General features: G+C 38.2%; 1 protein-coding gene across 5 annotated transcripts in view; it reads right to left on the reverse strand.

Annotated features, from left to right (window-relative positions):
- Window positions 1-25272, reverse strand: part of RYR2 (ryanodine receptor 2) — a 572172-nt gene that overhangs the window by 294391 nt on the left and 252509 nt on the right. For all 5 annotated transcript variants that reach the window (XM_033099500.1, XM_033099502.1, XM_033099501.1 and 2 more), the window contains 3 exons: window positions 19356-19455; window positions 18602-18698; window positions 3683-3757 (listed from right to left, as the gene is read on the reverse strand). In XM_033099500.1, the coding sequence (XP_032955391.1) occupies window positions 3683-3757; window positions 18602-18698; window positions 19356-19455 (272 nt within the window). The remainder of the gene's footprint in view (window positions 1-3682; window positions 3758-18601; window positions 18699-19355; window positions 19456-25272) is intronic.

The raw sequence follows: 25272 nt of genomic DNA on the forward strand, positions 1-25272 counted from the left end.
CATTTGAGACTATTTTATTGCAAATTTTTCAATTTTAGCAAACTTTAAGTTATTTTTATGCTGTATTCCTATTCTGGCTTTTTTATTGCAACATTGGCATTGAAAATTAACAGTGGAATGATATTGTAATAAGTCCATTTTTACATGAGTTTGTTTATAGAGACAATTACTTTGGACAAGTCCCCCAACTAAATTAATAACCATGCACCAGTATTCCTTGATAATAACACATTATCTTAAAAATGAAGTTCAAGTTTGTTTTACCAACAACAGCACGTGAAAGCATTTCTAGTCTGGTAATAAACAAGCTTTATTCCCTTATAATAAAATTAAGTGTATTTTTTGCAAATGCTATGAAAAACACAATAATTTTTAATATTTGTTTTCATGGTTTAAAGAAGCATTTGAATATTTTTCCAAACAATGACTCATCTTAATCATCACAGAAAACAACCTCATCTTCAAAATAGTCCAAAATTTTGACCAAATACATGCTTTTCACCGGAATCTCTAGAGAACGTGTTGGGTACCATGCTCAAAGCTACTTACTAGGGCTCATTTATACAAGCACTCCTCTCAGTTCACTTAGAGGATTCTGGTAGAATAGAATGAATTGGCCAGTTATTGGCAAAACATGGTGAAGTCTAAGCACATTTTCTGCAGGGTATGGGCACTCAAATTACTGGGTCTCATATGTCCATGGTCCAAAAGAAAAGAGGACAAGCCCAGGAGAATCCAGGGGCAAGAAAATAATAACATTTAGTAAAAACTGAAAATAAGAACAGCAATGCAATTCTACAAAGCAATTTCCGATGGAAACACAGAAAACTTCTCCCTATGTATTAATTATATTTACTTCAAATTACCTCAAAGGATGGGGGAATATTTGGTCACTTTTCATGATATGTCAACCTTTGATTTTGTTTATTTGTAACATATAAGAAAGCAGAATTCGAAGTATACATAATTATATTTTTAATTGCAACTATCATTTCCATTACAGAAACTAACATATATCCTACTTAAAAGTTCTTACAACATTGCATTACAGTAAAATACAGGAACATGTTTCGTATTACATTTAACTCCTAAAATTAAAACTTGCTTTATTAAAATGTTCATGATACTGAAAAGCTTTTGACAACATTAAATTTATTTGTATAAGTATGCAATATAAACATATAACAACTGGGTTACCTAAATTATAATAAATATATAGTTCGGGACTTCATTGGAGAAAAAGAAAACATAGACCCTCCCAAATATTATAAACATTGATCTCTGGAAATAAAGGACTGTTATAAACATGAGCAGAATCTTTGACTATCATTTCCTAAGTATTAATATAAAGAAAAATGAGTAATTATGTGGCCACTGCATATAATAAGAAATGTAAATTAAATGCAATCTAATTTGTACCTTTAAAATAAAGCCAAAATAGCTGAAAGATTCAACATAACCTGAAAAAGAATCTTTAAAATAATGGCATCCATTACCTATGAGCCTCCTGAAGACGGGAAGGTGAAAAGGCTCACAAAGTACAATAAAAACATCTCTTTAATCTTTTAAATGGGTGACAAACTACCTGGCCTGCCTTCTGCTGCCATGTGCCCTGCCAACCCTGGATTCTGGGAGGCAGTCAGCATAGATACAAACACTGCTAGTGAAGTGCCCCTGGCAGCTCTGGTTGGACATGAGAGCAGGTCCTCTCTATGCAGCTGCCATTGAATTCAAAATGAAAGCCAGCGCCACACTTTCTATTTCAAACTTCAAATCTCGGGCAACACAGGAGAAACAGAAAGCTGTGCCGAGCCGTTGGGTTTATGTAATTACAGGTCATCAACAATATTGTTGATAATAAAAATGAAGACCTGTCAGGATCTCTCATCCTCTTTTTTTCTTTTTTAATCTACAAATTGACATGATTTAGGGCCTCACTTACTCAAAAAAAAAAAAAAAATCCATTGCTTTAAGCACACAATCATGAAGGGCAGGTGTATTTACAAATTTGAAAACATCTGGAATCTGGTTCTAAGGCAACAAAACCTCTAAACTTCATTTTAGTTGACTATTGCTAGAATTAGCTGTAATTTTTATAATATACAAGGTAAAGGAAATACATACATATTATATGTAATATACATGTTATATATTTAGGGAATTTAGGGAAAAGGAACATATACACATATGTATGTGTGTGTGTGTGTGTGTGTGTGTGTGTGTATACTTAATAATTTATGAAGCACACAAAAGCTATGAATTTTCTTTCTTTGGCTTTATAATTTTGTCTCTTCTTTTTCCATGTCATTAAGAGATATATTCCCAATTAAATTTTACCTTTAGTTCAATGTTTACCAAAAGTTTTAATATTTAGGTGGATTTAATCAACTATGTATTTATATAGAAGAAACATGATGTTATCAATTAATAATTAAAGAGGTTAATACAGAAGAACTTTTTAAAGTTAGACATACTATCATAGGAAATATAAAAAATAAATTTAATTTACATACATATTTTTGTTGCATAGGAGTATGACAGAGCGAGCAAGTAAAGTTTTTCAATCATAAAAAGTATGATTGGGACAAAATTTTGTCATTGGAGAGTAACAGAAATATGATTTCAATCAGAAAGACAAATAATATATAATTTTACTATTAAAAAAGACCACATCCAAGTCCTTTTAAATAAGTCAAAATGGGTATTAAATCATAGCAGTACTTAGAGTCAATGATATACATTTAAAATGACACTACTTGTAATACACTGTAAGTTGCATTCTGTGCATCTATTTAAAGTGATGTGAAAGATTCTATGTCAAACCTTACTATGTTCAAGAATATACAAAGTTTTTCAAAATTATTGTATGGGATATGCAAGAAAAAATAACTGAAGAGCACTTAACTACTTTTATCATCATTAATAAGCATTAATCTCAAAATACTAGGCCTACAAAGATAGCTACTCTATACGAAGGTAGTTGCTCACACTCAGCCATGGAGTCTATAATCCTAAATCAAGAATTTTTTTAAAGTGTAATATAATAGAGAATAAATACATTGAAAATGTACTGCTTTTTAGGCAAAGGACTGAACCTTATAATCATTTTTTAAAATCTACTTTAATTCTATTAAAGATAGTTCAAAACGATATTTTTATTGTAATGACTTCGCGTTGCAATCCAGATTTCTTACTCCGTTATCGAGCTATTGGTAAGTAAAGATAATGACTGCCACTAATCATCTTGTACTACCGTTCATGTTCAGGTTTCTTCTGTTTTGCACTTTAGACGGTTAAATCCAGAGTCTACCAGACCTGAAACATGTGGCAAGCTTGCGAACAGCCGTCCTGTCTCCGAACGTCACATCACTGTATACTAGCAGCACTATCTGCCAGGAGATACACAGACTGAGGCGAGATGATGTTACAAAAACAAATGAGGCAAAAGACGAAAGCAGATTGTACACAATGATTTGCCTACCGCCTGAATTTAGGCTCATAAGGAAAGATAAGCAATGGTAGGTAGACAAGCAAAGGGGAAAAAGGAGAGAGAAACTCTCCCACTCTCTCAGTGTTTCATTTGCATGTCTGTTGTAGTTGTGAGCATGAACATGTCACAGAAAGCCCAAGTCAAAATCGAAAGGTTTTACACACTTAGGCTGCATGTAGGTGGTCTACTTACGCAACTCTTAGCGTCTCTAGTCTCCACAGGGAACGCGCGTGAACAGCCACAGCACCACCTTCGTAATGAACAGTTCTGTCAGAAAAAAGAAAGAGCCCAATTTTAACATGTTTCATTCTTGGACTCTACTTTTCAAGGTAATTAAAAGGAAAAAGCAAATGGAAAGCCTTGTATAAAAAGATAAAGTCATACTTTTTGGAGGAGACAATATAGCTGAAAATAAAAACAATGGAAAAAAAAAACAGTAACAGAGATCAACATAAGTTGGCCCCAAACAAACATTTGATTTAAACATATTCTCTTATCATTTTCCTCTAATCCCATTCAATCCCTCTCCCTCCCCCGTGCCATGTCTGCCCTGCCTGTCCCCATGCCACGAATACAATCAGCATACGCATTTAATTAACTCGAATCCATAAAAGTACTCAACTATGAGTTTATGTGTAGTTTAACATATTATTATTTCAACACATACATGTAATTATTTGCAGTTCTAACTTATGTTCTAAATATTTAAAACATTTTAAATATAAGAATACATTAATTGTAATGTTTTAGTATAACAATCTGAAAACAATGCTAAAAGAAAAGTATAAATTTTACCAGCAATATAAATATCAACAATCAGTGCCTCCACACAAAGAGAAATTTATCTGAATGTGCATCACACATACCCAAATTCCAACGCTCTCATAATAGCAATTTCCTAATATGCCAGATGTGATGCTAAGAATTTACATACATTACCCAAACTGATCTCTATGCCAACCCTTGAGACCGTTTTAAAGAAACTGAGGCTTAGGCATCGCTCTGTTTCTTTCCTAAGTCCTCGCTATCTCCTGCTCTACTGGATCTTTCATCTTCACACACAAAACCATGTCCTGTCTCAAACACAATGTCTGGCCATATTTTCCTCTCCAACTCCCCTCTTCTCTCCCTCGTTATCACCTCCTTTCAGTGCACTCCAATCTCGCTTCCAGACTCATTTCTCCACTGAAACAGATTTTGCTAAGGCTACTTAGTGACCTACACGGTCCCAAATCCAATGGACTTTTAACACTGTGAAACCCCTAGTCTCTTGACAGTTTGTCTAACACCATTCTCACCCGCTTTTCTTTTTACCTACTTAGATACATCTTCCCGTTCGCTTTTTATTGTGGAACTCTCCATGTATATACACAAAAGCAGAGAGAGTATTATAATAAACCCTCATACGCCCAGCACACAGCTTTAACAATGCCAACATAGGACAAATCATGTTACACTTATCCATTCAGAGTTCAAATTTTCCCAAGTATCTCAAAACATGTCTTTTCTTTTGCTTTTTCAAATCAAGATCCAAACAAAATGCACAAATTCAGGAGGTGTCTTAAATTTCTTTTATTCTGCCTTTTCTTTTTTTCCTTTTTACCATTTATTTGCTGGGAAAGAAAATCTGCATCATTTTTCTGGTATACTTTCTACATTCTGGATTTTATTGTCAACCTCCTCACAGTGTTTTTAACATTGACCTCTAAATTGATAGTTAGATCTAGAAATCTAGGAGCTTCTTCAGGTTGAAGTCTGAAAACTGGCGTTTTATACTTTGTTATACTACATCAAGAGGTAAAATGACTACTTGTCTACCTTTTTATGTTAAAATTGATCACTAGTTTCAAGACCACCTGATCCACCCACTATATTCTAAGGGTTTTAGGTACATCAATGACCAGCATCCACAGCAGTGATTTTCAGCTGTGGCTATGAATATGATCATGTGGACAACTTTGAAAAACCCTGATGCTGTGTCCTCACCAATGGCCCATTACATCAAATCTAGAATTAAGTTTTTTTTTAATTAAAGTTTATTGGGGTGACAATTGTAAGGCTACATAGATTTCAAATATACAATTCGGTAATACATCATCTACATACCACATTGTATGTTCACCACCCAGAGTCAGTTCTCCTTCCATCATCATATATTTGATCCTGTTTACCCTCATCTTCCAACCCTCTCCCCCCTTATCCTCTGGTAACTGCTAAACTATTGTCTGTGCCTATGAGTTTCTGTTTCTTTGTCTTGTTCTTTTGTTGCTTTCAGTTTTATATCCCACACAGGAGTGATCTTTTTAACTGCTCTCCAGCTGGTTGTAACTGGGGAGCCCAGGTTTGAAACCATGGTCTCGATCAGTTTCTAAACAGCAGCACTATTGTTATTCTTTGTTGTGGGTGGGTATCCTGTGCCCTGGAGAACAAGTGCACACACCTGGCCTGCACCCTGTCAACGTCAGCAGGAGCGGCCCCCTGCCTGCACCCCAGTAATGACAACAAAAAAAGTTTCTGGACATTGCCAAATGTCCCCCAATGTCAAACCACTGATACAGATCAGTGGTTCTCAGTGTTTAGTTAGTATTAGAATCATCTTGCGGGCTTGTTAAAATATAGATTGCCCCATCCCTAGAGTTTCCAATTTAGTAGACGTGGGGTGAGGCCCAAGACTTTGTATTTCTAACAAGTTCCCAGGTGAGGCTGACACAGCTGGTCCACATTCTGAGAACCACAGGGCTAGAACCATTATTGTAGCAGGACAGTGATTCTTAGCATCGGTTGTATGTTAGAATTACTGTACCTGGAAAGCTTTTTAAAACTCCAATGCACAGACATTTTTCAGACCAATTAATTCAGAACCTCTGTGTATTTATTTGAACAATAATGAATGACAAAATATAGATGTAATGTTCGTGCACATGCGTGTATATATATTAAGATAGAAATACACAAATAGGCATTTTTAATCAATCAGACCTTTAATAAAGACCTTGTACTTGGCCACAAGGGAATTTTTATCAGATTTTTTTTTAAGTAAACCTATTCACTTATTACATTTTCTGATCATAACCAACCAGTAAAATTTGGAAATGAATACCAAAAAGATAAAATGAATAACAACTTGGAAAATTAAGAGACTCTCCTAAGTGATTCATGGGTCAAAGAGGAAATAAAAATTATACCCCATCTACAGAATAACGCTTCATAACAGTCTGTGATTCATAGGCAAACTTGAAAAATTTTTAGCCTGCAATCACTTAATTTTTAAAGAAGAGTTACTGAAAACAAAGGAACTAGAGTTGTCTAAAAGAGATTAAATAGAGAACAAAATAAACCAAGAAAATATAAAAAGAGGAAGAGGTTCTGTGACATGTTATTAAGATAAAGAAGACGCAAGCATGTAAATGATACACATTTTCTGTACAACCAAAAATCATTATAAATCTATCACGTATATGTGCATATGTACATATGCAAATATAGTATCTGTATGAGCATGGGGTAAGTTGTCAAATAATGAACACCAGGCTATGAATATTAATTACTTAAGGAAAGGTGTGTAGGTATTAAGCTTGAAGATTAAATAAAATGGACACTAAGATACAAATAGCATAAATAATATGTTTATGTGAAATGAATATATTATACATAATAAAGTATATGGAGAATTACTCAAATGTTTTACTCTCTTTCATAACTTTTCCTTTATTGATTGAATTTGACAATGTTGTATAATTATTTATACTAGAAATCTAATGATATTTTTAATTTGGGGGGAAATATTTCAAAGCGCAAATACAAAGTCAAAAAGAAAGTCAGATCCTCCTTCCTACCCACAATATTTTTAGCTTTATCTGGTTGACTTTCTTGAATATTTGTCTGAAAGGACATCTGCCTTTAATCATTTCTCTTTATTGTTTTTAAAATGCTTCACTGGCAGGTGCTGAGAATCTGATGATTGCTTACAATTCTTTGTTGCCGATTGGGGAATCTGTGCTATTATACAGAATTACCCGTATAAATACATGGCACATGCAGAACGTCAATGGGTGCCTGTCTAATCAAGTCTTCAGGGGGCTATTTCAGACTGAAAATTGGCATCACAACATCAGGATCCAGAATATAATAAGAATTACACCTGTCCTATGAAGAGATCATCCCTTTCCACTGCAACACATCTCAAGTATCAAGTCCACGTCCAGGAAAACAACTGTATTCAAGACCAACTAGTTTACCAAATGGTTTTAGAGACCAAATTTAAACTTACACAACTAAACGATCATCTTCACAGCAAGTGCCCTTACCAACAGGAAGACTGAAAAGGGAGAAAGAGTCTCTAAGAAATGAAAAAAGACACATAGCAACAGCATCCTAGAGCTCATCACCACAGGCGACTTCAATGCGAACGGCGGCAAAAGGTGCAAAAATTCAAGTGGAAGCCAATGGCTATGAAAACACAAAAGCACCTGTGCAGCTCTGCATTTACTGAAGAATTTGTTTTACAATGAGACAGATAATAAGAAAATGTTTTAAAATAACTAGAAATTAATATTATTTGTAACAAAAATTTTTTAAAGGATCTCCCACCTGATAACCCAGAAAAAAATCCGTCATTGTAATTTCACTGTTGTGCAGGGACTCAGCTCCCGCCCCACATAAGAACGCAGGATATGGCGAGGCCAAAAAGGAACACCCATGGAGCCATGGATAGGGGGTTCATACCAGTATATTCTCACTGGCGGCTGGGTTGGAGACACAGGAAGCAAGCTCCACACGATGCGCAATCCGCTGACCTCTTCTCTGCCAACCAACCAACCCCACTAGCATGGCCACGGCAGTTACATTAATGGCTAATGGCTAACCGGTAACAGCTGATGGCCAACTAGTTACAGCTGATGGCCATCTGCTACCTGAGCCAGCACCTTTCCACGTGAGGCCGAGAGTCTGGAAACTGCTCTCTGAGACCCCGTCCCCACATTTACCAAATAGAAATATTTAAAATTGGTACACCTAACAACCAACAGTATGTTCCTTGCTTAACAGTACTTTGAAAATCCCAGGCTGCAGGCTTAAAGTAATGTCTACATAACACATTATCCCCCGATAAAATACACTTCATTAAGGAATTTGTATTTCACGCTGATCACATAAAACTGCCTGAAGAGTCCCTTTAAGGTTATTCTTTTAATAAGGACAAATTCTGCCTATTAAGTCATCAATTCCACTTCTCATAGGTAATAAAATATTGTCCATTGAAACAAACGTAGTGAGCTATATTTGCATTTTCAGCTATAAAATACAATTTAAGTCTCATCTCAATTGTCAAACCACTCATTTCTCAGTAGAAAACGTGCCCCTTGCCAGGATAGCTCATCTGCAGAATCTGAGGCCCAGAAAAAAGTAGCATTAGCATACTAACAAAAGCACAAGTCCTTACAAGTTCTACGCGGCCTGACAGTGTGGCAGATGTTGGCATACATTTATAAGAAAATTTTACGGGACACACAATTCCAATCAGCAGACTTTAGCAAAGAATCATAAAACACATTATTAATAAAAGATCCATCACTGCAAAGAGAACCCTCCACCCGCGAGGAAAGCACTTTCTTTCATACCATGGCCCCCGGGCACCGTCACTCGAGGGCACCACAGGTGTGAGCTCACATTTTTTGCAAGGCACCCAGAAGTCATAAACCACGCTCGCATTTCGTTGGTGTTAACTTTCTGAAGATGTCACTTCCTTGTGTGAATTTGTGTCAAGTTACTTAACTTCTCTGTGCCTCATTTCTTCATATGTAAAAATGAAGCTAATTTTCACCGCGTTACTGGGAGGAAGGAACAGATGAGATAATCCATGCCACCCACATGTAAGAGCGCGTGCACTGCCAATGTTAGTTCTGAGGGTGTGCATGATGATGGCGCTGGTATCATGTGCAGTCCTTCCAGATGGGGAGTTAAGGGTGCAACACTGTTTGTTGAACTGACAATAGTCTCATATACTTGTTTATATTCAAAGTCCTAAATTATAAAGTTGCTTGGGACAACATAAGTAGGAAACGAAGCCATAATCCAGACCGCCTCCTCGCTGGCCTCCTCTTACTATACAATGGCCTGGTCCTAGCATATTTTCAGCCATGATCTATGTACTGTTTTTGCTTCCAGTAGTTTTATGTATCAAGTAAAGTAAATTATTTTTATGTATGTCTGCAGTCTTAAAATTCACAAACAAATAATGTAATTATGGAAACTGACAGGTCCCGAGATCTGCAGTTAGCAGCTGGAGACCCAGGAGAGCTGATGGTGTAAGATCCAGTCCAACGAGTGACAGGTTTGAGACCCCCCCCCCCAAAAGAGCTGATGTTTCAGTTTCAGTCCAAAGAAAGACAATAAGTGATGTTGCAGCTCAAAGGCAGCCAGACAAGAGGAGTTGCCTCTGATTCATGGAAGAGTCAGTCTTTTTCTTCTATTCAAGACTTTAACGGATTAGATGAGGCCCATCCACATTGGGGTAGGGCAATCTGCTTTACTCAGTCTATCATTTGTAATGCTAAATTCACCCAAAGACACTCTCACAGAAATACCCAGAATAATGGGACCAAGTGTCTGGGAACTCTGTAGCCCAGGCAGGTTGACAACATAAAATTAAATATCACAATAACTAATTGAGAGAAAATCCAACTTCTCTATCTTGAATCATATTTCTAAATCTAGAATTAATATCCACATTATGAGTGATTTATTTTTTTTCTCCCAAGGTAATTATAGATAAATTCAGAGTGTTTTAGAGCATTTGTCTCATCTCAAAAAACTTCAGTGAAATATAAGCAACAGAATTGTCTTTTACCCGAATTAGAAAAAGAACAATTGGGGCCTTTTCAATCCACCTGTTTCTTCAACAAAAAGAAGCTGTAAAAATGTTAGTATATTATTTTAACACTGACAGTTTACAGAGTTGATTATTACTGCAATACCACAGATACCAGTTTTCTTTCTCCAAATATACTTTCTTTTTTTTTATATAACATTTATCATATGACTTTAAAGCAATGCGGGGTGTTGGTATTTGAGTTCTACCTTTTCATGCAATGTGGTTTCATTTTTGTCCAGAGAGAGGCTAGAGTATGTAACAAATGCTGAACATCAAAATAGGGAACAACAATAATAGAAAGCAATTTAATCAGTCACATCAAATTTGATGATGAATCAATTACACAAATTAAAAATAGAGAAGTTTACCAGACTCTGAAGATTGCCTTGCCAATTCAAATGCTTATGACATGTTTATATAAAATTCAGTAGAGACAAAAATAGTCTTATCAATGTATTTTTGTCACTGTAATGCAGGGCAGTAAAATAATATCATAGAATTTTTCATTTTTCCAAACTTAATGTTCAATGAATTCATGATGGATGACAGAATTCAATTCCCTTTCAAAAATGTTTTATAAACATAAAAATCAGTCTTTTTAAAAATCTTAATGAAATAGATTATAAAAGTCAATTGGTTTCCATAAAAGTATCACTATTTTTTATCTCAAAAAAAATGTTCTGCTTGAATGTAAGTATGTAGTGAAAATAATTAATTTTCTATTTAAAATATCATTGAACATACATAAAATCCATCACAGCAACAGGCTAAGGAATAAAAATCATAATTTCATATCAGTAAATGCAAAAAACATTTGACAAAATCCAACATCCATTCATGATAAAACCTCCCAGTAAACTAGGAAGAGAGGGGAACTTCCTCAACTTGACAAAGATTACCAACAAAACAATAGAGAGTTAACATTAGACTTAACAGTGAGAAGCTAAATGCTTTCTCCCTAAGACCGGGCTGCTCTACTTGTGGTTCATCGTTGCTTCCGGGGTGTAGGTCTTGAGCTCCCTTCTAACGGGGCTCTTCTTCGGTGGGTCCTGTATTAAGTCTCATGTGGGTCCACGTCCAGTTCATGATTGGTCCAGCAGCTCTGTTCCCCTTCTCAGTACCTCAGCCAGGGCAGTCCCCTGGTGAGAAGGGGCTCAGATTCTAGATACCAGAGCAGAGGCTCTGCCCCAGGGAGTGACTTGAAGTCAAGGTGCTTCCAATACAGAAAGCTCTTAGCCGAGGATGTAGGACTCCCTTCTAACGGGGCTCTTCTTCGGTGGGTCCTGTATTAAGTCCCATGTGGGTCCACGTCCAGTTCATGATTGGTCCAGCAGCTCTGTTCCCCTTCTCAGTACCTCAGCCAGGGCAGTCCCCTGGTGAGAAGGGGCTCAGATTCTAGATACCAGAGCAGAGGCTCTGCCCCAGGGAGTGACTTGAAGTCAAGGTGCTTCCAATACAGAAAGCTCTTAGCCGAGGATGTAGGACTCACTGGCCGCACGATCGTTTCCTGCTCGCTCAGGTTGGTATGCTGATTTAGTAACGTGGCTTTTCTTCCCTTCCCCAAATTACCAGCAGATAACCAGCTGTCAGGGGTCACCAAAATAATACAAACGGGGGCCCTCTACCTTTCTGAGTTAGCCGGAGTGGTTCTCCACACAGGCATCTATCTCATTGTTCTCCTTAAACAGGCCAGACTCCTGCCTGGCCCGATCTGCCTCAAGGGGAAGACTGGTGAGCATGTTCTCTACAGTCTAATTTTTTAAAGGACGGCGATTGGCCTCTCCCGGATTAACACCACTTCTTTCTGAATGTAGTAGGGTTGAGGTCTTAACAGACTGCCATTTCCTTAAAGACTGGCTGGCTCTCATTCATTTGTCCACCCGGCACACGCCCAAATGCCTACAACACACGAGTCCCTCAACAAGTATCAAGAAATTCAGTGAAAGTGATTGAAAAGTAGACTCGGGTTTAAAAGGTTATTTCAGAATGAAATGGTGAGTTTTCGTTTACACACTTCACAATAGAATTTCTGCTTCTACCACCTTCTCTGAAGTGCCTGTGAGAGTGTTTGGCAGAACAGCTGAGTCGGGGTACGTGCTAAAGCAAGCTGTCAGGACTCTCGGAAAGTAACTGAGAAAACACGAAGTATGTGCCTAAAAAGCACAGAAGGTAGCACGACTATCTACTCGGGTTGCGGGGGGAGGGAGGGAGACTGTGATATTTCTATTCGAGTTGCTGCCCAAGGGGAAGCCGGTATGTTTTGAGATGACACACCTGTATAAAATGTAAATGAATCATCTTGGATTCAAAACACTGTAATATCCTTACACTCTAAACCAATAGCAAAAGAATCAAATAAAGCGGACTAGAGCAGAAAAACGACAAAATACCTGTCGTGACTTTCACTTTTCAATCCATGCAGAATACAGTACCACCACAAAGGCATTTGGAAATGAAGAGGAAGTTTTTTTTCCCCTGAAAGCTATTGCTTACATCTAGATTAAGTTAATAAGCTATGGAAATGTAGACAAGTAAAAAATGGTTTTAAATTTTCACTGAGAAACTAACTGGGGGATTGTTCTTTTTTTCTTAATGTTGATTTTCAATTGTTCAGTTTACTCACTTTAAGTGCACCAAACATGTCAATTGCTTTTTCATTTTTGACCCAGTGGCTCCAATTCCTGTGAATAGTTGTAATCCTTTGCCTTCAAAGCCTGTTTCTGAAATCAGTCCCTCCTGGCCGGATGATTCCTTGACGGCACGGCCCCTGCCCAAGTGGGGCTGCTGGATGACAGCAGGCAGAAGCAGGCCCTATGCTCTCCGCAAGTAGCAGCCAGAGAAGCATAAGTTTGGGGGAACACTGAATCTCCTTCAATGGAGACGAAGCAAAGAAGAGAAAATCGCTCTCCTTCATGAGCTGAATCCCACCTAAACTGTTGAGCAAATCCATCCTACTCCCAGATCCATCCTGAAAAGGTACACACAGGACATGGCAGGGAAGAGAAGAAAGAAAAGCCTGATGTGGTAACTTCATCCTTGACCACCTTGGAGCACAGTGGGGCAGGGGCTGAGCACACACAAATCCTGCAAGGATGTTAGTCATCTGGATGTAGAGACGTAAGCCATGCATCTCTAAGCCAGACTGGGAGACATTTAATGCATCATTTGCCAGCCCATCACATGCCTTAGCAACTACTTACAACTAAAGCTCATTAAACTATCACAATATCAAAAGAGCCATAGAGGCAAAAATACTGTCATGTATACATACAGCAAAGCTTTTGCCTGCTGAGTCACATTCTGAAAAGCAAATGTAGCATTTATTGCCAGAGATTGTCAGAATCGATGACTTCATTGTCCTGCATTTGAAACTAATAAGACAGAACAATATGTGCCAAGAGTAATGCCTGATAAGGTGGAAACAGAACAACCTCTCTTCTGATACCTCTCCCCTCTCCCTGGGACCCTCTCCCCTCTGCTCACTGCCTTCTCCCCTCTGCCCACACCCCTCTCTCCTCTGCCCTCTGCCCTCTGCCCTCTGCCCTCTCCCTTTTCCCCTCTCTCTCAAAACATAAGCAAACATGAACACTCTCCATTTCCTTCTCTCCTTTGTTTTTCTCTATAGCTCTTATCACCTAGTGTATTTTATCCATGCGTACATGGGTACGTGTGCACATATAAATAAGCACATTTATGTATTTGTCACGTATCCCCTCTAGAATGCAAACTCCTTGACAAAAGAGAGTTTATATCTTTTTATATATTACTATAACCTCAGCACCGACAACATGATAGTCATTCCACAAATTTGTATTGAATGAATAAAACTACTTATGAGCTATGGGGCAAAATCTGTTTCAACATATGAACAATGCTTCTAAAAAAAATGTTCCCCTACTACTGGTCTCCAAATCGCAGATCTTACAAAATAATTCCAAGTGATATTCCCCTAATGAAAGTGGCATCCTCCATACTTAATTCAGATGGCGCACCTTTAATCCAGAAGTTAAGTGGGTGCACATTTTATTACAGCCACATAGAAATGGACAGAAGTAATAAGATATTATCTAGAGACAGAACCTAGAATACGATATACTGCCCATAGAAAATAGTTCATGCTTGAAATAAAAATTGGTAATCAAGTTTCAAGCCTCCAGAATGAAAGCTTATTTTTAAAGCAATAATTGAAACACTGTCTTGCATCTGACATGCACCAGAACCTGTTTCTGCCTAGTTTATTCTTTCTCACTATCTGAGTGTAAGAACTAAGAAATCGCAGTTCTAAAGTTAATGCTCAATTTGCCACTGCCTTTCAGCCAGCTGCTCACAACGTCTATAGATCATGTTTTACTACTTTTATTGTTTACACAAGTTGTATACGTGTAATTTTTGAGCCATATGTCTTCCCAGAAAAATCTTAAGAAACTTAAAATAAAACAATGATGATGCTGTATTTCAGGAGCACGTCAGAATTCAATCCGTAAAAGGAATATGAGCAGGAAGTGTAGGGGGAAAATATATTTAAACTTTGGTAAGCGTCATTCTCCAATTTAATTCCACTTAATTAAATGACACTATATGCTCTTCATTCTAAGAGGGTTTTTTTTTAATACTTTTTTTTAATACCATGAGAATGCAAAGGTAATCACATACACATTCAAATCCCTCGTGAAGAGGAAGTTAAAGATAACTCCATCGGTATCTAGAATTATAGAGCCCATCACTGAACTGCGTTTTCCACGGCTACGATCATGATTACGTATATTCAATAATTGCCAGTGGAACAAGACCTGGGCAGATGGACAAATCCATTTAGGAATACAGCATTTATGACCAAACGGTTCCTTAATTATTCAGAAGCAAGTGTCACTCTGGCCATCTCCTTAATCATTTCCACTTAATATCTTATTACAAACCTGATTTAATTTTAGTATTTAATTTAATAACAGAATACTATTAATGAATATAGCCAGGTCATAACTACAGGAAAGAGTGATGAGGAAAAAGAGTATTTCCCTGGAACTGGCCCACCTTTCAAAGCACTGTCCAAAAGTCAAATTATATATTTTTTTTAAATAAATATATTTTCAAAATATAATTTTAGGTTATCATTACATGTTCCTCCTCAGGATTGTGTTGTCCAGTCCCTTCCCTGAGTTCCCTGAGGCACTGAAATGACTTAGGGTGAGGACAGAGGGAGGTAAAGAGATCTCTACACAAGGATAGTAACAAGATTTGAAATAACAAAGTGTTCTATAAACATAAAACTGAAGGAATTATTTGTATCGTTATATGCAAATAATTGCTCAGTCTCAACTCTCCTTTCTCAAGCAACATACTTAGGCTCTTGCTGCCTCTTTCTGACTCATTTTCGCCCTTAAGTCATGATCTGATGTCCATTGTAATCCAATTTCACCCATGTAAACATGCTGTTGAAAGGGCACAAAGGGTTATGTTCTTACTAACATCACGGCCTAGAAAAAGAGCTGCGACATGTTGATCTAAATGCATATTGAGATTAATGTGACACAGAAATTATCAACATCAAATCAGGAATAATATCAAGGAGGGGGACAGTCTTCAACATGTATGCAACCGGAAAGTGGGCCCCGAACAATACAAAAATACCTTTGAAATTTCCCCTCGTTTTCTCTGCAATAACAACCAGCCATCTAAAGGATTCACAGGCCATCTGCCTTGTCAGTGCCACGTTCAATGACACACGGATTTAATGTGCGGGTTCTCTAAAGCCCAGCAGAGGTAGACAACTGTAGTCATTGCCAGTGAGCTTGGTCAAGGAAATCTGGGATCTATCAGACACTGAATACGCTCATTTGAAAATGAAAACATCCAATTAGTAAACCAAAGTGACGCTCATCCATCCCTGACTCCCTGAAGAAGCATGAGGAGAACTCGCTCACCATTCTGTATGCTCAGTTCAAAAGAACAGAGGGTTTTCTTAGAGATTCCAAGTTTCCACTGTACCATACATTCGTTCACCCACATGCCCAGGGTCCATCCAAGTTTTCCATATCTGACTAAACACTGCTCTTCTGTCTAAATAATAAAGATTACAACAATAATAAAAATGTGTTGATCTCTTAATAGGCATCAAGTTTTTACACGTTCTCATTGAATGTTCACAACATCCCATGAAGCAGCCACTAATACTTACATTTTGGCATTTTACAGAGAAGAAAAACAATGTTCAAAGAAATTAAGTCACTTGCACAAGTCACACGACTAGTAAGTGGCAGAGCCCACTGCCTTACCTACACATCTCTACATGTGTATAGAAAGAGACGAGGGGCTGCAAGAACCACTCGTCTAAGTGTTTCATTTAACAAATCAGAGACTGAAGACCCAAAAGACTATGGCAGGACTGCTTTTTGCCCTGAGTCTACAGAAATGTATCACAGCATTTAACACATGGACGCCCCAATCCTTTGCTTCCATGACTAATGGCCCTGGTTCTCCACTTACCTACTATTCTCTCTCTTGCAGACTGTTCACCCACTCACATCCTAAAGGTCCTGTCTATCTAGGACTCCCATTCCTTCAGCTCTCCCCTGAGCTCTTGTGATTTATATCCAACCCCAGCTTTGTCTACGTTGAAGCCTCAAAATTCCAATTTCCAGCTAGCTGTCCCATACACCCCTATATTCATCCATGTTCAACATTTAAGTCAACGCTTCGTACCAAATGTCTACCTCCTCTAATCCTTGGCACCCTCCGTCTCAGCTCCAGTGGGAACCATCAGACTGTCCTTGATGTGACACCTTCCCCTACAGCCCGCACCTAGTCTATCCCCAAGCCAGTCAACCTGACCCAAAATGTCTTGGGTCCGGGCGGTCCGCTGTGATCTGATGGCCACTCTCCAGGTTAAGTTCCTCATTTTCTCTCACATGAATGATGACAACAGTTGTTTCCATGATTCAAACTCTTCCCACCTCTAATCTAAGCTCCTCTCACCCATCAGTGCTATTCTCTTGAAAGAGATCTGACCATTCCATCCCCAAGTCCACACGCCTTCCCAGCCACCTCCAAGTAAAAAAGCCAGCCTCGGGCATGGCACTAAGGCCACTCCCTCTTCCCCAGTTCTCACCTTGCTTCCATCCTGTCCTTTGTCATTCTGGAATCACTGCTATTCCCAGAATGCACTGCCATCCCTTTGAGTCTATGCTTAGTCTTCTGTTTGTAATTAAGTCCTCCAAACAACTGCCTTTTGAATTCCCTCTCATCTTTTACGCAAACCCTATCAACACCATCAGCATCTTCTTCCTAATCTACCAAAAGTAACATTTTTACTTTAGGGAATTTTCCCAGGCTCTGCATTTCACTCTCCACCATAAGCCAGGTCTGCCTGGGGTAAGACTAGTACCCAGGCCTCACAGAGACTTTTCACAAGGTTATTATAAATAAATAGCTCATTAATGATTACTAACTTTCTAAACGTTCCCTATATCTTTCTTTAAATTACAAAAATAAATCTTTATTAAATAATACTTAAATGTATGTCAATATTATGAGAAATGTGCCCCCAAAACTTAGACATAATAAACCACCCAGACAACATCTTCTCTCACCATACTCTCTTATCTATGTATTCAACTTACTATATTCAACCATTAATTCATGAGGCAAAGCAGAACATTCAAATCATCCTAAACATTTTTGTGTTTTTATATTATTTGTGCACTTTCCCCAAGGATCCAGACACATCGCTTTTGGCCTAATGCCAAACAATAGTAACATGAGAGAGGAACTATACTCACAGGAAGTATTAGGAAAAGTGGTCAATTCCATTATTTATGTCAAGAAACAGGAGGTAATAGACAAAAGTCCTCAACTTTTGTGGAATTTGAGAACTCTGCCTTGGAAACCGAATTTGAGACTAAACGTTCCAGAAAGAGAATGAATCAAAACTAATGAACATTTAATAACGTTTTAAGTAGTTTAGTTTAATGTGTTCATTCTTCTCACTCAATTTATTTAATTCAAGGCTTCTTACCTTGTTTTAATTATACAAAAACTTTCAGCAATTCTATCGTGAGGTAATAAAAACATAACATGAGAAAAAACTTCTAAGGAGGCCAACAAGTGGGTCACCTCGGGGGGCAGACAAACACTAGTGACCCACTTTCTGTTACACTCATGGCCTGAACAGACGTATCCTTAATTTAAAAACTTTTATCAAGGTGAGGAAATGAAGGGCTCCAGGTGCTGGGCCGAGTACCAACCTCCTTTGCTCTTCGCCGTGCTCTCCTGAAGGGACCGTGAGGCATTCGTCCATGTGTCCATGCAGCAACCTGAGGACGTCACCACCAATCAGATACCCTGGAAGGATTGAAGCTCAGTCACAATTGAACTGCCATGGACAGATCACCTGGTCCTATCCTCTATTTTCATACACAGAGAGACAGAAGTCCAACGAAGCTTAAGTTCCAGACCCAAATCACAGAGATGGATGGTGCCGCCTGCCTGCCGCCTCTGAACCCCGGGTCCCCAAGTCCCACTACGAAACACGACCTCGACCCCGTAAAATCCCCCATTAAACATACAAGCATGGACAGGCTCAGATTCGAACCTCCACTAACGACTGACCAGACAAATCCAGGTAGTTCCCGGGAACCCTGATGCATAACCACTGCTGTGACCGTACTCTAAATCACCCACCCTAGGAGATGAGAACTCCTGAAGTTAAGTACCCTGGGGCCAAAATGTTGAAGAAAACGACCCCTAGATATCTAGCACATAAAACACACACAAATAAGCGAAAGCTGACAATAGCATAAAATAAGGAAAGATAACTCTTAAAACAAACTTCACTTTTAAATAGCAATTTAAATGGCAGTCTCCAATATCATGCATCAACATTACAGAATAGTTTGACACAAAAAGCTGCCATGGACAGTCAGCTCATTGTCACAATTCCAAAGATGATGGCTAAGTCTGCATCAGGGGCGAGCCCTCTAGCTGGCGTGGAGTTTTTACCTTGGGCTGCTTCACTTCCTGAGCTGATAGGGGCCACGCTCCAGAGAGTCTGCTGGAAAGCGGCGTCCACATGTAAGCTGCCATTGCCATAAGACAAGTGCTGTGTGGGAGTAAAAGAGGCATCATTTCAGGCTGCTGGTGAGTCTTAAAACCTACGTGCTTCTGGCAACTCAAACCGAACATCGCCGATTTGGAATGTGCACAGAGAACGTCTATTTCAACCTGGTTACTCAAAAATGAAGAGACTAGTAGAAAAAAATTAGGGTTCCTATGTGACTTCAGGCATATTCCAGTATCATTCGAAGAGTTACTAACTTAAGCCACTAATCAGAAAACACACAAACAAATGTACAAAAATAAATGTATTTGTTAAAATCTACTATTTTGTTTTAAGTCTTATTGATGGACAAAACTGTACAGATCGTGGGCACCTACAATTACAATTATTATAAGTTTTCTACATGTCACACTGAGACAGTTTTTTGACAATGAAGTAGATGAAATCTACAGGACCAATGTTTTACAGGGGCCTTTAGGAACTTTTATCTGCAATTTGATACAATAGCCATTAGGTGGAGATATTTCCAAATAGGTATCTAAAACCAGGACTAAACATTTCCTCCAAAACAGATCTACCAATTTCAGATTTTCCTTCTTAAAATTAAAAATATATGAAATAATATCATATTTCATATCTTTTACAGCCCTCATCTAGGAGTTCTCAAATGATAAGTAAAGTCAAACAAAATTAGGTAACCACTCCAGAATTTTAATGCCAAATGTCTGTAGGATTTTACTGATCGTCATCTGGCTGCCTCTAGAATTTCAAACACACATAGGCCAACCACCGGTTTCCTTGGAGTCGTCTCTGTAAACGTCACCAACATTCCTGTGATGTTTCTGGAACACTTTTCCAAAGCTGATGACAGCCTCAGCTTTCAAAGACTGGAATTGACCTGAACCTCCCAGAAGCCCCGCCCCCCTAGTTAGATACTGAGCATCAATCACAGCAGGAACCCATCACACTGGCTTATTCCCCAGGCCTTTCAAGGGGAGAAAAGGAGGGGAGCTCCTTTACCTAAACATGCTCTTCGCAAGTCACCAGCAAAAACAGGTTTCACTATCTTTCTCTTAAAACCAAAAAAAGAAATGTTTGACATTTGGCCCATATGAGCTATCTTATCAATAACTTTTCCAATCAGTAAGATTAAAAGTTTACCAGTTGATGCATCAGATTTAGCAGTAATTACTTCTGACTCCCTCCTCATTGCAATGAGCTGTCTGCTTTTTTACCACCTCTTCCGCTCCTCAGCCTGTCCTTCATATGCAGCCTGTCCTTTGTATGCAAATCCCAGCTGAGATTCCTTTATTGTTAAAATTCTTTAACTATCTACACATAAATCATATGCCTTCTGCCTTCACAAACAAGAAAAATATATCTCCCTTCATAGAAACTACCATACAATGTAATTTAGTGTCGTTTTCTTTCTCCCTCTTGTGACCTGTCTGACTCAGGTCACGGCCATAACCCTGGCATCTAGCAGTTATTCAATAAACAGGTATGTGGAGAAGCCAACCAAACATGCAACATCAACGTAGCGTAAACCTAAAAAATATTTTAGCTATTCCATAAATACACCTATTTCAATGACCTGAGCCAAAATAGCACACACACGTGCACACACACACGCACGCACACACATTTCTATAAAAACCATTTGAATTTTACCAAACCATGAACAGATGATTCAAAATACCAATGTTATAGTGGTACTTTTGAATTCAAGTAAAATCTCATGCCATATGATGATAGATTATCATCCTTTGTTAATTCATCATGGTTCACTAAATATACTACGTATAAAGCATTGTGCTAGAACATACTCCCTACCCCAAGGGTGCCTATAATGGAGAAAGGAAAATGAAGTATATACACAAAATGCTACAAGTCAGTATTAAAAACGATAGGTGAATTGTAATCAAAGTGCCACAGAAACTGAGAAAAGAGAACACTGCAGCCAGCCTAACTGGAACAGAGAACATCGTACTGGGGCTGGAGGACAGGTGGCACTTCCATAGGTGACAGGGGACCCCATGATATGGGAAGAGGGCTGTGGAGCCAGTAGGATCATTTGGTCTGGGCCTCACATTTACATGTTTAGAGACATTGTCTCCAGATTCTTCAGTCCATACACTGGATCTGGACACGTGCATTGATCATGCTAATGTGTGAAGTGTAAATATGTAAAACATACCAACAGTTTTGTAAACCAGTGTGGAGATTGTCATTTTTAATAGATCAGAAACCACGTAATTGGAACTGGCCTGGGCCTCCCTGGCCCTCTAAGGGGCTCTGACAAGGGGAACGGTATGGCAGAGAGAAGAGTGCACGCAACAGGGCAGCGATATGGGGACACAGAGGACAGCGGAGAGTTTGTCTTCGGGGGCGTACAGCACCCACTTAGACACAGAGCGAGAGACAGGTCTGCAGGCGCCAGATCACGGGCTCATACTTTAGGCAATAAGGAGTGACTGTAGAGAAAAAATAACAAACATGATGGAACATGAAATTATGAAGATTTCCATCTGTGGGAGCAAGTCCAAAAATATCCGTAAGAACATATTACACCATAAAAAGTACCTAAACAATGTCCTCGCCTCTCAAGAAAATATTCTCTAGGTATAACTGTTTTGAATGCTTCTATTATATGTAGTTTTTGCTCAAACAGCAAAGGGAAATCAAAGTAAAACCAAGATCATATCAGGCCTGTGGTATTAAGTATTCAGAATGCAGAACCGTTTCAATGCATTAATTGAAACTAAGATGAGTTGTCCTTAAAGCAAAAAAAGAGTTCTCAGGGGTCAGAAGCCAAGTCAGCCTCAGGCTAACCTACGCTCTGGAATTCCCACGATAAAACGGGAGCGTTGACCCACCTGCAGCCATGCTGGGGCTCTGGTCAGCACCTGCTCCCCACACACCTTGAACCTTATGTTAGTGACTCTCAAGTTCTAATCCTCACACGAATCATCTGAGGATCTTGCCCAAAACTGCAGATTCGGATTTGGGATGCAGTGGGGGGCGGGGGGGGGGGGCGCACCAAGGCTGCTGGTCCAAAACAGTGTGTTGAATAACAAGACATTATATGACAGAAAGCACAGATCTCAGAGGTAGAGAGCATATTATAAACCACCTCTCAAGACTGCTTAACCTAGACTGCATTTTGACACTTCAAGTTCCCTTTGTAAACCTGTGTATCTATTTTATGCATTTGAAAACATAATGACAAAGGCTCAGTAAGCTTTATCAGACAGCCAAAGAGATTCATGGCACAAAAAATGTTTGGAATATCTGAATTCAACCGTTCTTTGATGCATGTATTTCTCTCTTATTAAGTGTCAGGCACTTGGGCTCTTGTGATGCAATACCCTGAATAAATTAGCTGGTGACAGGGACACAAGTAACTAAGACATATCACCCCTTGGGCTTCATTGCTTTTTCTTCTGAGGAAAAAATGAGGGGCCTAGAATAGACGCTCTTTTCAAATGTAACATTCTATGACTCCATCACCTGAGCAAAGAGGAAAAAAGGCTCAAGGCAAATCAATCAAAACTACGTTGGTTGATACAAAAATAGACTGAAAATATACATGATCCTGTCTTTTTATTTATCAATATTTTTGTGCAACTTGAAGCAACTTAGCAATTTATTATTCAATCAAAACACCTTGTATTTATTATCAGAAATTCAGAGGTGGGTTGGAGAGAGGTAAATTTTTATGAACCCTAAAACAGCTTTTGTTGAAGAATTTTTTCATCGCTCTTTAGATTGTAGGGTTCTATTTTTCCTAATTTACTTTCAGACACTTGTTCATTTGGTAATGTTTTCATGGATCTTGAAATCTCTGTCTGTTTCTATAGGTGACCTAATCAATAAAAAATTTTTTAAAAAAATCAATGTCTGCAATGCAAACAATCCAATTTACGCATGAAAATGTCTGTGCATACTGAAGAAATTTACATCTGACAAGTTAAAATTGTTTTGTATGCTTTACCTTATTTTGTTTCGTATGAAATAGATTTGCTAAAAGTTAGTAGTACCTACTTGGCCATACTTTATCTATTACAAATAGTATATTTCTATAGGTGTACATCACAGTGATTCAATATTTATATAAATTACCAAATGATCATTACAAAGTCTAGTTACAATCTGTCACCATACAAAAGTATTATGGTATTATTGACTATTCCCTATACTGTACATTATATCACCAGGACTTATTTATCTTATATCTGGAAGCTTGTACCTCTTAATCCCCTTCACCTATTTTGCCAAACCTTTCCCCCTTTGGTAACCAACAGTTTGTTGCCTGTATCTATGAGACTGTTTATTTTGTTTGTTCATTTGTTTTGTTTTTCAGATTCCACATAAGCAAAATCACACAGTATTTATCTTTCTCTGACTTATTTCACGTAGCATAATACCCTCTGGGTCCATCCATGTTGTCGTAAATGGCAAGATTTCATTATTTTTTATGGCTAAACAATATTCCGTGTGTGTGTGTGTGTGTGTGTGTGTGTGTGTGTGTGTATGCATATGTATGTGTCATATATTCTTTATCCATTCACCTGTTAAGGGATACTTAGGTTACTTCTATATCTTGGCTATTGTAAATCGTTCTGCAGTGAACACAAAGGTTCATATATCTCTTCAAATTACTGTTCTCATTTTCTTTGGGTAAATACTCAGAAGTGGAATTTCTGAATCGTATGGTAGTTTTGTTTTAAATTTTTTGAGTAACCCCCATACTGCGTTCCATAATGGGTGCACCATACTCCCTGATTTCAAACTGTACTCCAAGGCTATAGTAATCAAAACCACATGGTACTGGCATGAAAACAGACACATAGATCAAGCAACAGAATAGAGAGCCCAGAAATAAACCTATGCATATATGGTCAATTTATCTATGACAAAGGAGGCAGGATTATACAATGGGATAAAGATAGTCTCTTCAATAAATGGTGTTGTGAAAACTGGACGGCTACACACAAAAAAATGAAACTAGACAATGTACAAAAATAAATTCAAAATAGTTGAAAGACTTGAATGTAAGAACTGAAATTACAAAACTCCTAAAGGAAAACATAGGTTGTAAGCTCTTCAACATTACTCTTAGCAATATTTTTTTTGACTAGTCTCCTTAGGGAAGGGCAAGGAAAGCAAAAATAAACAAATGGGACTACATCAAACTAACAAGCATTTGCACAGTGAAGGAAACTATCAACAAAATGAAAAGACAACCTACTGAATGGAAGAAGATATTTGCAAATCAAGCATCCAATAAGGGGTTAATATCTAAAATATATAAGAACTCATACAACTCCATAGGAAAAACCCAAACAATCCTATTGAAAAAAGGGCAGAGGGTCTGAATAGACATTTTCCCAAATAGGTACATGAAAAGATGCTAAACATCACTCATCATCAGGTAAATGCAAGTCAAAACCACAATGAGATGTCACCTCACACCTGTTAGAATGGCTAGTATCAGAAAGATAAGAAATAACAAGTGTTGGTGAGGATGTAGAGAAAAGAGAACCCTCGTGCACTGTTGGTGGGAATGTAAAATGGTGCAGCCACTATGGAAAACAGTACAGAGGTTCCTCAAAAAACTGAAAATGGGACTACCATGTGATCCAGCAATCCACTTCAACTCAAATTTGAAGAGATCCATGCAGCCCTATATTCACTACAGCATTATTTACAATAGCCAAGATACAGAAGCTAAAGCCTTCTTTAAAGAAAAAATAAATAGTTCCAATAGGGTCAGAAGAATTACTTTTCCTCTTGGAAATCCTAAAAAGATAATTACGGTATCATTTCCTATTAGAATATGAAACAGCAAGATGAGGA

The sequence above is a fragment of the Rhinolophus ferrumequinum genome, chromosome 27, assembly GCF_004115265.2.
Source record: "Rhinolophus ferrumequinum isolate MPI-CBG mRhiFer1 chromosome 27, mRhiFer1_v1.p, whole genome shotgun sequence".
Lineage (NCBI taxonomy): Eukaryota > Metazoa > Chordata > Mammalia > Chiroptera > Rhinolophidae > Rhinolophus > Rhinolophus ferrumequinum.